At 40.5% G+C, this 13,677-nt stretch overlaps 1 protein-coding gene across 1 annotated transcript in view; it reads right to left on the bottom strand.

The window, feature by feature from the left end:
- LOC124273085 (S-adenosyl-L-methionine-dependent tRNA 4-demethylwyosine synthase TYW1-like) overlaps positions 1–11,475 on the bottom strand; it is a 29,545-nt gene extending 18,070 nt beyond the window's left edge. The window contains 8 exon segments of the mRNA XM_046708307.1: positions 137–247; positions 2,922–3,115; positions 5,188–5,287; positions 7,198–7,386; positions 8,272–8,373; positions 9,672–9,812; positions 10,253–10,384; positions 11,344–11,475. Coding sequence (XP_046564263.1) covers positions 137–247; positions 2,922–3,115; positions 5,188–5,287; positions 7,198–7,386; positions 8,272–8,373; positions 9,672–9,812; positions 10,253–10,378 — 963 coding nt within the window. The 5' untranslated portion in view covers positions 10,379–10,384; positions 11,344–11,475.
- Positions 11,476–13,677: the final 2,202 nt, after the last annotated feature.

Genomic DNA, 13,677 nt, shown 5'->3' with positions numbered 1-13,677 from the left:
GATAACACAGACACAGGTACCATGTCCCAGGTGATAACACAGGCACCATGTCCCAGGTGATAACACAGGCACAGGTACCATGTCCCCGGTGATAACAGACAGTCCTAGTCAAGATGTATCAGCTTGTCATGCTTACCTTCTTGACGTTCTTCATCATCATGCCGAGGTCCTCCAGATCAACGATCCCTGCTGTGGACTTGGTCGTACTAGTGACCTTCTCGTCCTCACTACTGGTTTCAAACAAAACCTGAAGTACACATAGAACACACACATTAGAGTCTCTAGCAAGGGGCTTGTGTAGGACACATAGAACACACACATTAGAGTCTCTAGCAAGGGGCTTGTGTAGGACACATAGAACACACACATTAGAGTCTCTAGCAAGGGGCTTGTGTAGGACACATAGAACACACATTAGAGTCTCTAGCAAGGGGCTTGTGTAGGACACATAGAACACACACATTACAGTCTCTAGCAAGGGGCTTGTGTAGGACACATAGAACACACACATTAGTCTCTAGCAAGGGGCTTGTGTAGGACACATAGAACACACACATTACAGTCTCTAGCAAGGGGCTTGTGTAGGACACATAGAACACACACATTACAGTCTCTAGCAAGGGGCTTGTGTAGGACACATAGAACACACACATTAGAGTCTCTAGCAAGGGGCTTGTGTAGGACACATAGAACACACACATTAGAGTCTCTAGCAAGGGGCTTGTGTAGGACACACATAGAACACACACATTACAGTCTCTAGCAAGGGGCTTGTGTAGGACACATAGAACACACACATTAGAGTCTCTAGCAAGGGGCTTGTGTAGGACACATAGAACACACACATTGGAGTCTCTAGCAAGGGGCTTGTGTAGGACACATAGAACACACATAGAACACACACATTAGAGTCTCTAGCAAGGGGCTTGTGTAGGACACATAGAACACACACATTAGAGTCTCTAGCAAGGGGCTTGTGTAGGACACATAGAACACACATAGAACACACACATTAGAGTCTCTAGCAAGGGGCTTGTGTAGGACACATAGAACACACACATTAGAGTCTCTAGCAAGGGGCTTGTGTAGGACACATAGAACACACACATTAGAGTCTCTAGCAAGGGGCTTCTGTAGGACATATAGAACACACACATTAGAGTCTCTAGCAAGGGGCTTGTGTAGGACACATAGAACACACACATTAGAGTCTCTAAGAAGGGGCTTGTGTAGGACACATAGAACACACACATTAGAGTCTCTAGCAAGGGGCTTGTGTAGGACACATAGAACACACATAGAACACAGACATTAGAGTCTCTAGCAAGGGGCTTGTGTAGGACATGATTCAAGAGCCATATAAAGTTAAGAAAAACTATGTAAATTAACAGTGGAAAGTGAAAATCGAGTCTTCTCCCACTATCCACTTTTCACCCATGGCATCCCTGTTTACCCTTCTATCAACAGTAGTTATTGTGAAATAAGCAACCAGCTGCAAGGAATCATAGATGGTTGGAATGAATGAATGCTGTAACCCCAAACTTTTCCACTAAAACTGTCAAATTTTCAAATTTAGGGATTACTTCTGAGTCAGTAACTTTTGTTTTCAATGTTTTGAATTTTGTATTTATTACTTGTATGAAAACACCATGGCAAGAAAACCGTTGTAAAAGATTATATTTCATTATTATTATGATTATTACAACACAACTATTTTCAACACAAGCTGATCTCTTTCAGACATCTTTGGACATGAGCTTCCATCCAGTTTTCAAAAGATGTTTGAGGAAAACCATTAATTTCTTTGAGAGGCATTTTAGAAGTTGTAAAGAGGAAGAAAAACAAAGTTCTATGGATAGTCCACTTCATTATTGAAATCAGTGCGACTCTCTACATTTAGGTGTAGGTACTAAAGTACTGTCGGAAATAGAAAAAAAATGTTTTCAGGTTGTACCTCTGTATCCCTAAAATTTACACAATTGCAAATAGCATATGTCGAAATAACCCACATCGGCCTAACTGGGCATTCAGTGGGATGCGTAATAAGATATCCAGAAAAGCATGTTTACTCGTAAAATCGGGCAAAAGCTGCGAACAGCTGCTGAAGACAATAGATCAGATTATAGATGGCAATTAGGTCGCTCAGCCAGGTATGACAACGAACCGTCAACTCACTTGGCATGGAATGCACCTGCTGCCCACAGACACAAGGGGTCATCTCAAATATCTTTTATACTTTTTCATGTGTATTGAATATGTCTGTACTGATTATCTAATCTTAGCTAATATCTCTATCCCCGAGCCCGACCCTACAGTCAGAAACACCCGTCTTGGTTTTGCTTTTGAGACGATCCCTCCTACCTGTTACTTTATAGTGATAGTGAGACTGCATGGCAGCGACATCCTTCATAGTTTCAGTATTAAAGTTATTATTGTTTATGTCAGCTATCGTTTATAATGAAGCTAAGTTTAATTTCAAAATGGACATTAAAAAATTGTCCTTAGTAATATATCATCATCGCATACTAATTTGCATAAAGCCATGGCCTGTTCCAAATAAGTCGCATTTCTCATTCCTGCACTAATCTCTCCTAAGTCAAGTCCATTTTCTACGTTTCCTATCTCCCTACCACTGAGACTGTAGTTAGGCCGAACTTAGTTCAAAAGATATTTCACACTTACACTATTAACTACATAAATTGTAGATAACAATGCAAAAAAACCCTGTTTTTTTCTATTTCCACTTAACACTGTCATCAAGCACCAGCTTGAAATGTCGCACTAATTGCAATAAACAAGTTGACTATCCATAGAACTTGGTTTTCCTTCAAAACCACCAATGTTTCATTAATTTTAGTCGCTTTGTACTCATAAAATATGACCCTTATCAAACTTTGTTCTTTCACATTTGGAGCACCAACCTCATTGTCGCTGCTGCACTCTCCCTCGCTGCTGCATGTCTTCCCATCAGCCTCTGCTGTGTCTTTTGTCTTGACACATGCACATTTGCCTCCACACTTCTCTCCCACGCACCGCTTCACGGTCCGGCCATTCAACACCGGCCTCGCGGCCTTCACAAACTGCCTCTTCCATGCCTGGAAGTCTTCTTCTAATCCTATAAAGCACAGCAAACTCATTCTCTAAATATTACACTTCTAAAGAGTACATATCTAGAGAGAACCCAAATATTGACAGAGTTACATATTATAAGGGGGAGAGCTCCCCACTAACCCCTACTTCTGGATCCGCATATGACCAATCACAGGATACTATAGTCTGTTTGCAGTGAAAACGTACCGATGAATTTCACTTTAAACAAAAAGTAAATTAAATAACGTGAAATTAAGATTGCGAATCCTCATAATTTTACCTTGCCAATTACACATTTAAATCTCAGAATTTTATTCAACTTAGGATATAAAGTTGTTTAACAAACGATCATAGATTCGAATCACTATTATTGGGTTGTATTACAAGGGGATAAGCGCAGTAGTTGGAACAGTGAAACAAATGCAGGGCAAGACGTGATTAGCGTTATCTTAGACCAGCCCTACCTGGTCTCGGTGTTTCATTTAATGTGCATACCCCCTGTAATACAAACCAATAATAGCGATATGAAACCATGATTGTTTGTTAAACAACTTTTATCTTAAGTTGAATAAACTTCTGAGATTTAAATTTTCAATTGTCAAGGTAAAATTATGAGGATTTGCAATCTTAATTTCACTTTATTCGATTTATATTTTGGTTTAAAGTGAAATTCATCGGTACTTTTCACTGCAAACAGACTATAGTGACCTCCTGTCCTGGAATAGACTAATGCTTTGTCTCTGAATATATATAATTTTGACAGAAAGAAATAATTAAATTCAAATTGAAAAGGAGGCCCAGTGAGTTGGGAGATTCAGAACCTGAGGAAATCTAGACTTGCTTCATTCACGGCTTTAGCATTGCAGAAACGGCTGGGGAGACAGGAAACTAATGTGGTTCAGGGACTGTGAGACAGACTACTGGAATCTGGTCAGCTGGTCACTGGTGGTGTCAGCTCTTTTGTACTTCTTTATATTAAAAATTTATGCTTACAATTTATGGAAAGAGGGGTGTCTGTCATTGATTTTGTACATGACATACAGGGGTGGGGTCACTTAGTTTGTACATACATTTTAGGGGTGATCACTAACATTGTACATGCTTCTCCATATAAATCACCCCCTAGCCATTATGAACGGTCCCTTAGCATTATTCCAGCAATATCATGGCGGGGGACACCAGAAATCGGGTTCACACATTGTACCCATGTGGGGAATCAAACCCGGGTCTTTGGCGAGACGACTGAACACTTCAACCACTGGGGTACCCCTTCCGTCCCCATGTCAACTGGGAATCAAACCTACAACTAGATAAAGCTTTGTATTGAATATGAAGAAAATCCAGGGAACGGTCCTTGAGATAGCTTAACATGCAGGTAAAACGTGAAAGTCCCCTTGTGACCTTGAAATGAAGGTCAAGGTCACCAAACCTGACTTGGACCTTTCTTATACTGTGATGAACATAGGTACCAAATATGAAAAGAATCTAGAGAACGGTTCTTAAGATATTCCAATTCGTACGTACGGACGTACGGACGGACAGACGGAGCCTAATACTATATCCCCCGCTTCGCACTAAACGCGCAGCGGGGGATAATCATGGTACTAGGGCTGTAATGATGCATCCAACTATCGATGGATTGCAATTGTTGAGTCTCTGATAGCAATTATTCGATGGCAGAAAGGAAAAACTATTGATGCATCGATAGTATGTGTGACTATCAATAGTTTAGTAATTGACTTCCGTTGATAAATGCTCAGAGCAAAATACAGGACGTTTGGGTGCAGACTTGCAGCTTCATTGAGTTTATGTTTTAACTGTTTACTTGATCTGGGTTTCAAGTTTCTTGTCATTCATTAAAAGAGACAGAAACTACTTCAACTTGTTTTTATTTCATATAAACTATACATTCATTTGGGAAATGACTTCAAATGAGACAATTCAAGGAGAATAAAAACTATGGCAATAGTATTGTATTGTCTATAGTGACTGTGCCACTGGCCATTGAGAAAAACAGACATCTTGCAATTTGTAGTAATCCTAGGTTACAACCGACACTGTAACACACTGACAAAGAGTCTACATGTCTCTAATTACCTGCATTTTCACTGTTTGCCACATTTTCATCTCCTAGTCCAACAGATTCAATTCTGAGTGCAGAAAGATCCCTCAACCACGAGTCTACATTCTTGGCCACCTGTAACAGAAATAAGTCATGACGAGAAGTCCTGTGAAGTTCAAGAGTCTGTATTGATCTAAAACACAATGAGAGTGAGTGAGTGAGTGAGTATGGTCTTATGCCGCTCTTAGCAATATTCCAGCAATATCACATCAAGGGACACCAGAAATACATTTCACATATTGTACCCATGTGGGGAATCGCACCAGGGTCTTCAGCATGACGAACGGATTCTTTAACCATTACACTACCCCACCGACCCAAAACAGACAATGGGATTTGATTGAAATGGTCTATTTGGTTGCAATGGTCTGTTTGGGTGCAATGGACTGTTTGGGTGTTATGGTCTATTTTGGTGTTATGGTCTGTTTGGCTGTTATGGTCTATTTATGATATGGTCTGTTTGGGTGTTATGATCTATTTATGATATGGTCTATATGGATGTTATGGTCAATATGGGTGTATGATCTGTATGGATGTTATGGTCTGTTTGGGAGTTATGGTCTATACGGGAGTTATGGTCTATATGGGTGTTATGGTCTATACGGGAGTTATGGTCTATACAGGTGAGGTGAGGTGAAATTGGGTTTAACGTCGTGCTGGAGAATATTTCACTCATATGACGACGTGCATGCATGTGTAAGTGTGCGGCTGCTTGTACTAGCCCAGACTTAAGCTGGTTTTATAGTGCTAGCCCACTGAGATACCATGCCGCAGTGATGCATGAATACCCCACTCAGACACATTATACTGACTCCGAGCCGACCAGTCCTTGTTGTACCCATTAATGACAAGCGCCAGGCAGGGACCAACAAGTACCATATTTTAAGATCTTTTGGTATGACGCGGTCGGGGATCGAACCCTCGACCTTCCTCTCTCCGGGCGGACGCTCTAACCACTACACCACGGTCTATACAGGTGTTATTGTCTATACGGGTGTTATGGTCTATATGGGTGTATGATCTGTATGGGAGTTATGGTCTATATGGGAGTTATGGTCTATATGGGAGTTATGGTCTATACGGGAGTTATGGTCTTTATGGGTGTTATGGTCTGTTTGGGTGTTATGGTCTATTTATGATATGGTCTATATAGGTGTTATGGTCTATACGAGAGTTAAGGTCTATATGGGAGTTATGGTCTATACGGGTGTTATGGTCTATACGGGAGTTATGGTCTATACAGGTGTTATGGTCTATACGGGTGTTATGGTCTATATGGGTGTATGATCTGTATGGGTGTCATGGTCTATACGGGAGTTATGGTCTACACGGGAGTTATGGTCTATATGGGTGTTATGGTCAATATAGGTGTTATGGTCTGTTTGGGTGTTATGGTCTGTTAGGGTGAAATGGTCTATTTGGATGTAATGGTCTATTTGGGTGTAATCATCATATGATCTGATGGTCTCCGTGGGTATGATATTCAACTGTTCTAACAGTCTGTGGGTTCAATAGGCAATGGGTCTTCAATATGCTTAAACATCACTTCCAAAATATTTATTGAGCTTTAAGCATGGCATCCTTGAAAGACAGACCCAAAGTTTATTTTAAAAAATCACAACTGACAAGTACTTCATGTTCAACACTGACCCAGGGGTGGAAATAACCCATTGCCAAACGTCCGACTCCAGTGTTTTCTTCTGTCGGGCAAACAAATTTGTATATCACATTGTACCAGTGTCCAGTTGACTTTCCAATGTTAATAATGTTGTTTATTGAAACAATCAACAAGAAAACAGCTGGTATAGTGGAAAAATTATCAGGGCAAGTGATTTTACATGTGCCACCGTACCGGAGTACACTAGCAATTTTAAAGTTATTTCCACCCCTGTGACCTACTGCCAGTCAAGCATCAGAAGAAGATTCCTTCAATTAGACACAAGGAAATTATGAGAAATTCTGTTGAGCAACAATTCAGTTTTTACCGCATTAAAGTTTTCTGTGTACACAGAGTTTCCCAGGCCGAACACAGCATAGTGCAGGCCTTTGAGCAGAGTCTTCTGGACACGGAAGTCAGAGGCGGTTTCCTGCAGCCATTTGTAGAACCACTCGGCGCCCCCTGGTGGCTTCCCATCAGTGTAGGTGGAGATAATAAACACACACAAATGGTCGGTCTGAAACACAATTTATAAATAAAACGTCACACTGTAGCAAAAAAATCATAATCACTCTGGTATTGAATAAATAGAGATTATTAAATCAACATGTGTGTCATACTGGGCTTTTATGTGCTATCTGGGAGAAGGGCAGGGCTCCACTTTCACTTTATCCCACTGGCCCGGGTCTAGCAAAATGTTGACAGGACCAGTGCAACTATGATAAGTTCTATGAGACGTTCTATGAGAAGGTCTAGTAGATATTTAAGGCTGTCAATAAGAATCCCTTAGCAGGACCAGTAAGAATCTGTAAGGACCAGTGACTTTTAAAAGTTACTGGTCCTGTGGTCTTGTTCGAGAATTTGGGTGAATGTAAAGCACTGAAGAGGAAGTTTACCTGACACAACCTTGAATGAAATTGTCTTTGTTGTACAGAAAATTACTTCTGAAAAACAGTCTGAAAAACAGCAGACTGCATAAAGTTCAAGCATAGTGTAAGGTTTACATGACTAACACAGACAGAGTTACATACCGGCTCATTTCATAACATGTCACTCTTCCATATACTGGTCACTTGTATTCCTGGGTTAGTGAGTCAAATGAATATACACAACTGATGAAATGAATGTGGATGGGAGCAAAAACCTTCGAAATGGTTGGTTGGTTGTTTAACGCCGCACTCAACAATATTCCAGCTATATGGCGGCGGTCTGTAAATAATCGAGTCTGGACCAGACAATCCAGTGATCAACACCATGAGTATCGATCTACACATTTGGGATATGATGACATGTTATCCAAGTCAGCGAACCTGACGATAAGCATGGGTTGGTGAAGACCAATTGTAAAATGTATCTTAAAAGGGTACATTGAAATGGGATGGCATGATTTGGCACACATTACCTCTTCAGAGAGGTCATCTTCCGGGTCATAGGTCTTGAGATCAACAGTTGATGCTTGATAACTTTTGTCTTCAATATCTGCAGCCAAGAGCTCAGCAAATTTCTAAAGAACAATCAGAATAAATGCATTAGTACAGTTCAGACGAGCAAAATAAAACTGGTAATTATCAAAACTATAAACATTGTTATCAATGATGATCAAAAAAGTTTTGAAGGTCAATTAATAATTGAAGTTGTATACAGTCAGTCGGTCCTTGTTAATCCGAATCCACCGACTTCAGAACGCTACTCAGTGGGCACCAAATCATCTCCCTATATATTGTATATAACTGACACCTCGTTAGTCCGATGAATCAGTTTTCGCCTCCGAACGCTGGTCAGTCGGAACGGATTGGACTAATTAAGTTGTAACAGCTGCGTTAATCCGAACGATTGAAGTTGACCGCGCTGCTGACTGGTCCAGCCAAAGCGACACGTTGTTTGTTTAGCGACTTAGCGACTCATCCCTTTGATCACTTTATCATAAGTGATAGGGAAATTTCGACGACCACGCTGTTTTGGGACAGACCTCAATCCAGAAATCTATGCTCGGTACCATTTCAACATGACCTCTGACATGTTCTGTGATTGGCTGAGAACTTTTAATAGACAGTGTAGGTCCCGGCCATTGCGTCATACTTCTTGTGACAAATGTCAAAGTTCATTTCCTTCCTCCCAACACTACATCCCGGATTCAGCCACTTGATGCTGGTATTATTCAGACATTCAAAGCTTATTACAAGAGATAATTAGTGAGACATTTCATCGCATGTGCTGAAGACGACAAACCCCAGTGTATAAACTTAAGAGAAGCCTTGCGATTCGTGAAATCTGCATGGGAAGATGTTCCCTGTCAGACAATCAAGAACTGTTTCAAGCATGTCGAAATTCTGCCAAGTCAAGAATCCCAGATTAGTGAAAAATCAACCTTTGCAGCAGCTCACCATTAAAGACTACTTTTGTAAGTAAAATGTGTGAGTGAAACAATGTGTAATAAATCCAGTGATTGTCTTTGATGTTTTGTTTTGATTTCTTCACGTATCGATAGTAAGGAAAAATATCAAGGGGAAGTAACTCGGTGCATATACTGTGGTTTCAGCAGTACGAACGTTTCACTATCCAAACGGGTTTTTTTAAAAACCAAAGTGTTCGTATTAACGAGGTCTGACTGTGTGCTGATATTCCATTCGACTAGGCCTGCCGCTCCCCGTTCCAAGTAAATGACCAGTACCTAAGATCAAACAAAATTTCAAAATGGAATCTCTGGTATAATTGTGGTCTAATTAACAGCGGCAGCTGCTACAATGACCCATGGTTCCTGACATAGGCTGAATGTTTTTATGGCACTTGAACTATTATAACCTTTGCGTTGCCTGTTTGTGTTCCATAGAAAATCTTCAATTTTCGTTTTTCTCTCAGCTTTTTTCTCGATTTGGTCTTCTCAGCAGGTGTTTCAGCTTCATCTTCAGCAACATCAGCTGTGGCATAGTCACGCACTGCTTTCTGTACATGGAAACATTAGAAACAGTCTTAGCTACCATAATAGAAAGACTAAAAATAATACCAAATAGCACTTTTCTTCAACACATGTCCGTATAATATACATGCATTACATTTAGTGATTAATCTTGTTGTACTCACTTTAAAAATTGACTGACTGAGTTGGGGTTTACGACCCTTTCAGCAATATTCCAGCAATATCATGGCGGGGACACCAGAAATGGGCATCACATAATGTACCCATGTGGGGAATCAAACCCAGGTCTTCAGCGTGATAAGGGAACACTTTAACCACTTGGCATGGGCAGATACAGCTTTATGAGAAAGGAGGGTGCACACTATTGAGAAAAGGAGGGATGCACACTCCATTTTCACCCGAGTGTCAATGGTCATTTAAAAAACTTTCAGCACAAAAGCTGAATGGGAGCACTGACTGATCTCACCTTGACATTGATCCCTCTGCTTCCACTATACAGCAGCCACACAAGACAGGCAGTGGCCAGCAGCACCGTCCACACGGGGAGACACAGGTACTCCGACACCTGGCTTGTCAGGAACTTCTCCAGCATGGCTGTCTACAGCAACAACCAAGGAAACATTGTTTTCTAAGAGCACAGTATTGTCAAATGGTATATTTTGGATATGATACATTTTGGTATGTTAATCACAATCCCTCATACAATGACAAGGACATCCCTCAAATGGGTTGTTTCTAAGATATAGTTACAGATGAGAGACATGTTTTACAGCAGTTTGTGTGATTAGTCACGAAACTACAATTATGTTCCTTAGACAGAGTAAAAGCTATAATACACAGTTAAATATTATTCTATTCAAAGGTCTGGAACAAATCTAAAAGTTGAAGTTAGGTTTGTCGATTACAATCATTACTTCAAGTTTGATTCTATTATAAAACTGTATAAACAGTCAAAGATGCATCTGGCAGTAAAAAAATTATTTCTCGTCAAGGCTGCTAAAAATTAACATGACTAAGAATACCAAATTTAAATATAAGGGACCGTTCATAATTTATTTGATTTTTATTTGATTTTGGACATGACATGCAGGGGGGTCACCTATTTTGTACATAGATTTTAGGGGGAGTCGTTCACATTGCACACATGCTTCTCAATAAAAATCATGATCACACCCCTAGCGATAAATTATGAACGGTCCCTAAAGACACTTGGTACTTGCTTTGGAAAATAAGCGCCACTGTATCAGAGCACAAAACGGTACACATTGATCTATCGCCATCTGCTCATGGCTGAATACACTTAATCAATGTAATCAGTTACCAACCGTAACACGCAGTGACCACAAATTGCCACGATTTGAATTTGGGCATTGTGAGATTTAAGTAAGGAGAAACTTAGCGAAATCATGTGACAACCTCTGCTTATATGTCTTCAATTACTCGGAAATATATTCGTTTTAATTTGAGACACAAACAACTCACTTAGCTCCCGAACAATAGCGATTTCAAAACAATTACACAACTCGACACATGGAGGCCGCCATATTTGATATTTACCTGCAGAGTTGATTCTTCTTATTCGTTTGAGGGTAGCCCAACTCTCCGCAGTGAAATCACATGTGCCAATCAATGTCGTATTTCGTTGAAAGAGCAATTCCCCCTTCAGTGTAACTACGTGAAATGTCTACGTGGTCAATATGTGTATTATGTGTACTTCCTTGTTTTAGTTTCAGACTCAGTCCATGATGACGAAGTTAAATATATTGATTATTTAAAACCAGAGACCATATAATAGATTATATGGTCTCTGTTAAAACTAAAAGGAAAAGCTTATCACACGGAAGACACGGTCTATCATTCACACACGTATGAAGATGGCTTAGGGTGCTAGCAGGGGCGTAGCTACCATTATTTGAAAAAGCCCGGGCTTACACGTGATTTTGAAAATGAAAGTTGGGTAAGTCCTCCATACAATCTAAATATAAAGCTTTGCAACCTATCGGGCTTACACGACAAAATTGGCTTGCTACGCGCCTGGCTAGTGCTGATAAACATTTAATCCGTTGATCGAGTAAGGTTTTCATATTAAAAATTATATACACACACAAATAACAAAATCCAAATCACGACCTGCTCAGGCTGACTTCAGCCTTGATGCCAATCTAGACTTGCCACATCACTCTTAGACTTGCCACATCACTCTAGACTTGAGCTGTGTGTTTTTTTAATATATACTCTAGACTCATGGAGATAGGCTAATACAAATTACAATGCCTGTACATTGAATTGCAAAAAGCGATTTTAAAGGCCGTTTGGTTCATTTGTCAATTCTAGAACGTTTTGATCATCCAAAACCCAAACAACTCCCTTATTGAGTTGCGTGTAATCAACCTCGTCTGCCTCCTACAGCCCTTTAAAAATATATTCAAAATTAGATCCAACTCAACTGTAGAATGATTTGGCAAGTCAAGATTGACTAAGCCCCGAATACAGTATACTATGTTCATATATTTCACATTTTGTGGATATGTATTTTCATATAAGATAACTTTATTTATGGCACTATAGGTGCTAGTCTATCGATAACAGTCTAGAATGTAGTGGCTATCACAGAGACCATAATATTATATCGGTATATGGTCTCTGGCTATCCTAATACACAGAGACAATGTCCAGGTTCAAAGCAGGCATGGCACCATAATGACAATGTCTGGAACCATTCGTAAATAGGCACCAGGCGGTGGAGCGTGGAATACATCTAATGTAGTCAATTAAATACCAGACCGCCTCCGTGGTGTAGGTTAGAGCGTCCGCCCGGAGAGCGGAAAGTCCCGGGTTCGATCCCGACCGCGTCATACCAAAAGACGTTAAAATATGTTACTTGTTGGTCCCTGCCTGGCGCTCGGCATTAATGGGTACAACAAGGACTGGTCGGCTCGGAGTCAGTATAATGTGTCTGAGTGGGGTATTCATGCTTCACTGCAGCTAGCACTATAAAACCAGCTTAACTCTGGGCTAGTACAAGCAGCCGCACTTACACATACACACGCACGCACGTCGTCATATGAGCGAAATATTCTCAAGCACGACGTTAAACCCAATTTCACCTCACCTCAATTAAATACCAACGTAGCAGGCGTGCACTGGTCCAGTGCCGGCAGGCCATCTGCGTCTGCGACATCGCCCTACTCGAGTTGGTTGCTCTTGACGAAAGAGAGCCAGCTAGGGAGGAGTGAGTGAGTATGGTTTTATGCCGCTTTTAGCAATAATCCAGCAATATCACGACTGGGACACCAGAACTGGGCTTCACACATTGTGCCGATGTGGGGAATCGAACCTGGGTCTTCGGCGTGACAAGCCAAAGTTTAAATAACCACTACGCTACCCCACCGCCCAGCCATTGAGACAGCAGAATCTCTAGGCTGAATTTATTCCCTCAGATATAGTTACCTTATTTAAACATTTAGATCAGCACATAAAGAACAAGATTTCTGCAAATTTACGGCTAAAGCAGTCTAAACCTGTGTAGTTTTGAGTTGGACTCCTTCTCTTTGGTCCAGGAGACGAACTCGAGAACCCGAGCAGAAATTAGTTCCCGTCGTGGTATTCGGAAAAAAAGAAAAGAAAAAAGAAAAGGAAAAAAAAAAGATTTTTGCTAGGAAAAAAAGAAATACTTTTTAATACTTTATTACGCGTGTATCTCATACTACATAATAATAAGCAAAATTTGGTGACAGATGATAGACAATTTAGCACATTTAAATGAAGCACAATCTGCTGCTAAGTCACACACTGGCAAGTCATTTACTTAATTCTAAAATGAGAAGCCAATGAGAATTGAAGCCAAGTTAACTCATTAGCTACTCAGCTACTCAGCAATTACTTAAAAGT

Source organism: Haliotis rubra, unplaced genomic scaffold (genome assembly GCF_003918875.1).
Source record: "Haliotis rubra isolate DU_JTF1 unplaced genomic scaffold, ASM391887v1 Scf1032, whole genome shotgun sequence".
Taxonomy (NCBI): domain Eukaryota; kingdom Metazoa; phylum Mollusca; class Gastropoda; order Lepetellida; family Haliotidae; genus Haliotis; species Haliotis rubra.
Note: the sequence above shows the minus strand (reverse complement) of the source record. Positions and strands in the feature narration are given on the sequence as shown.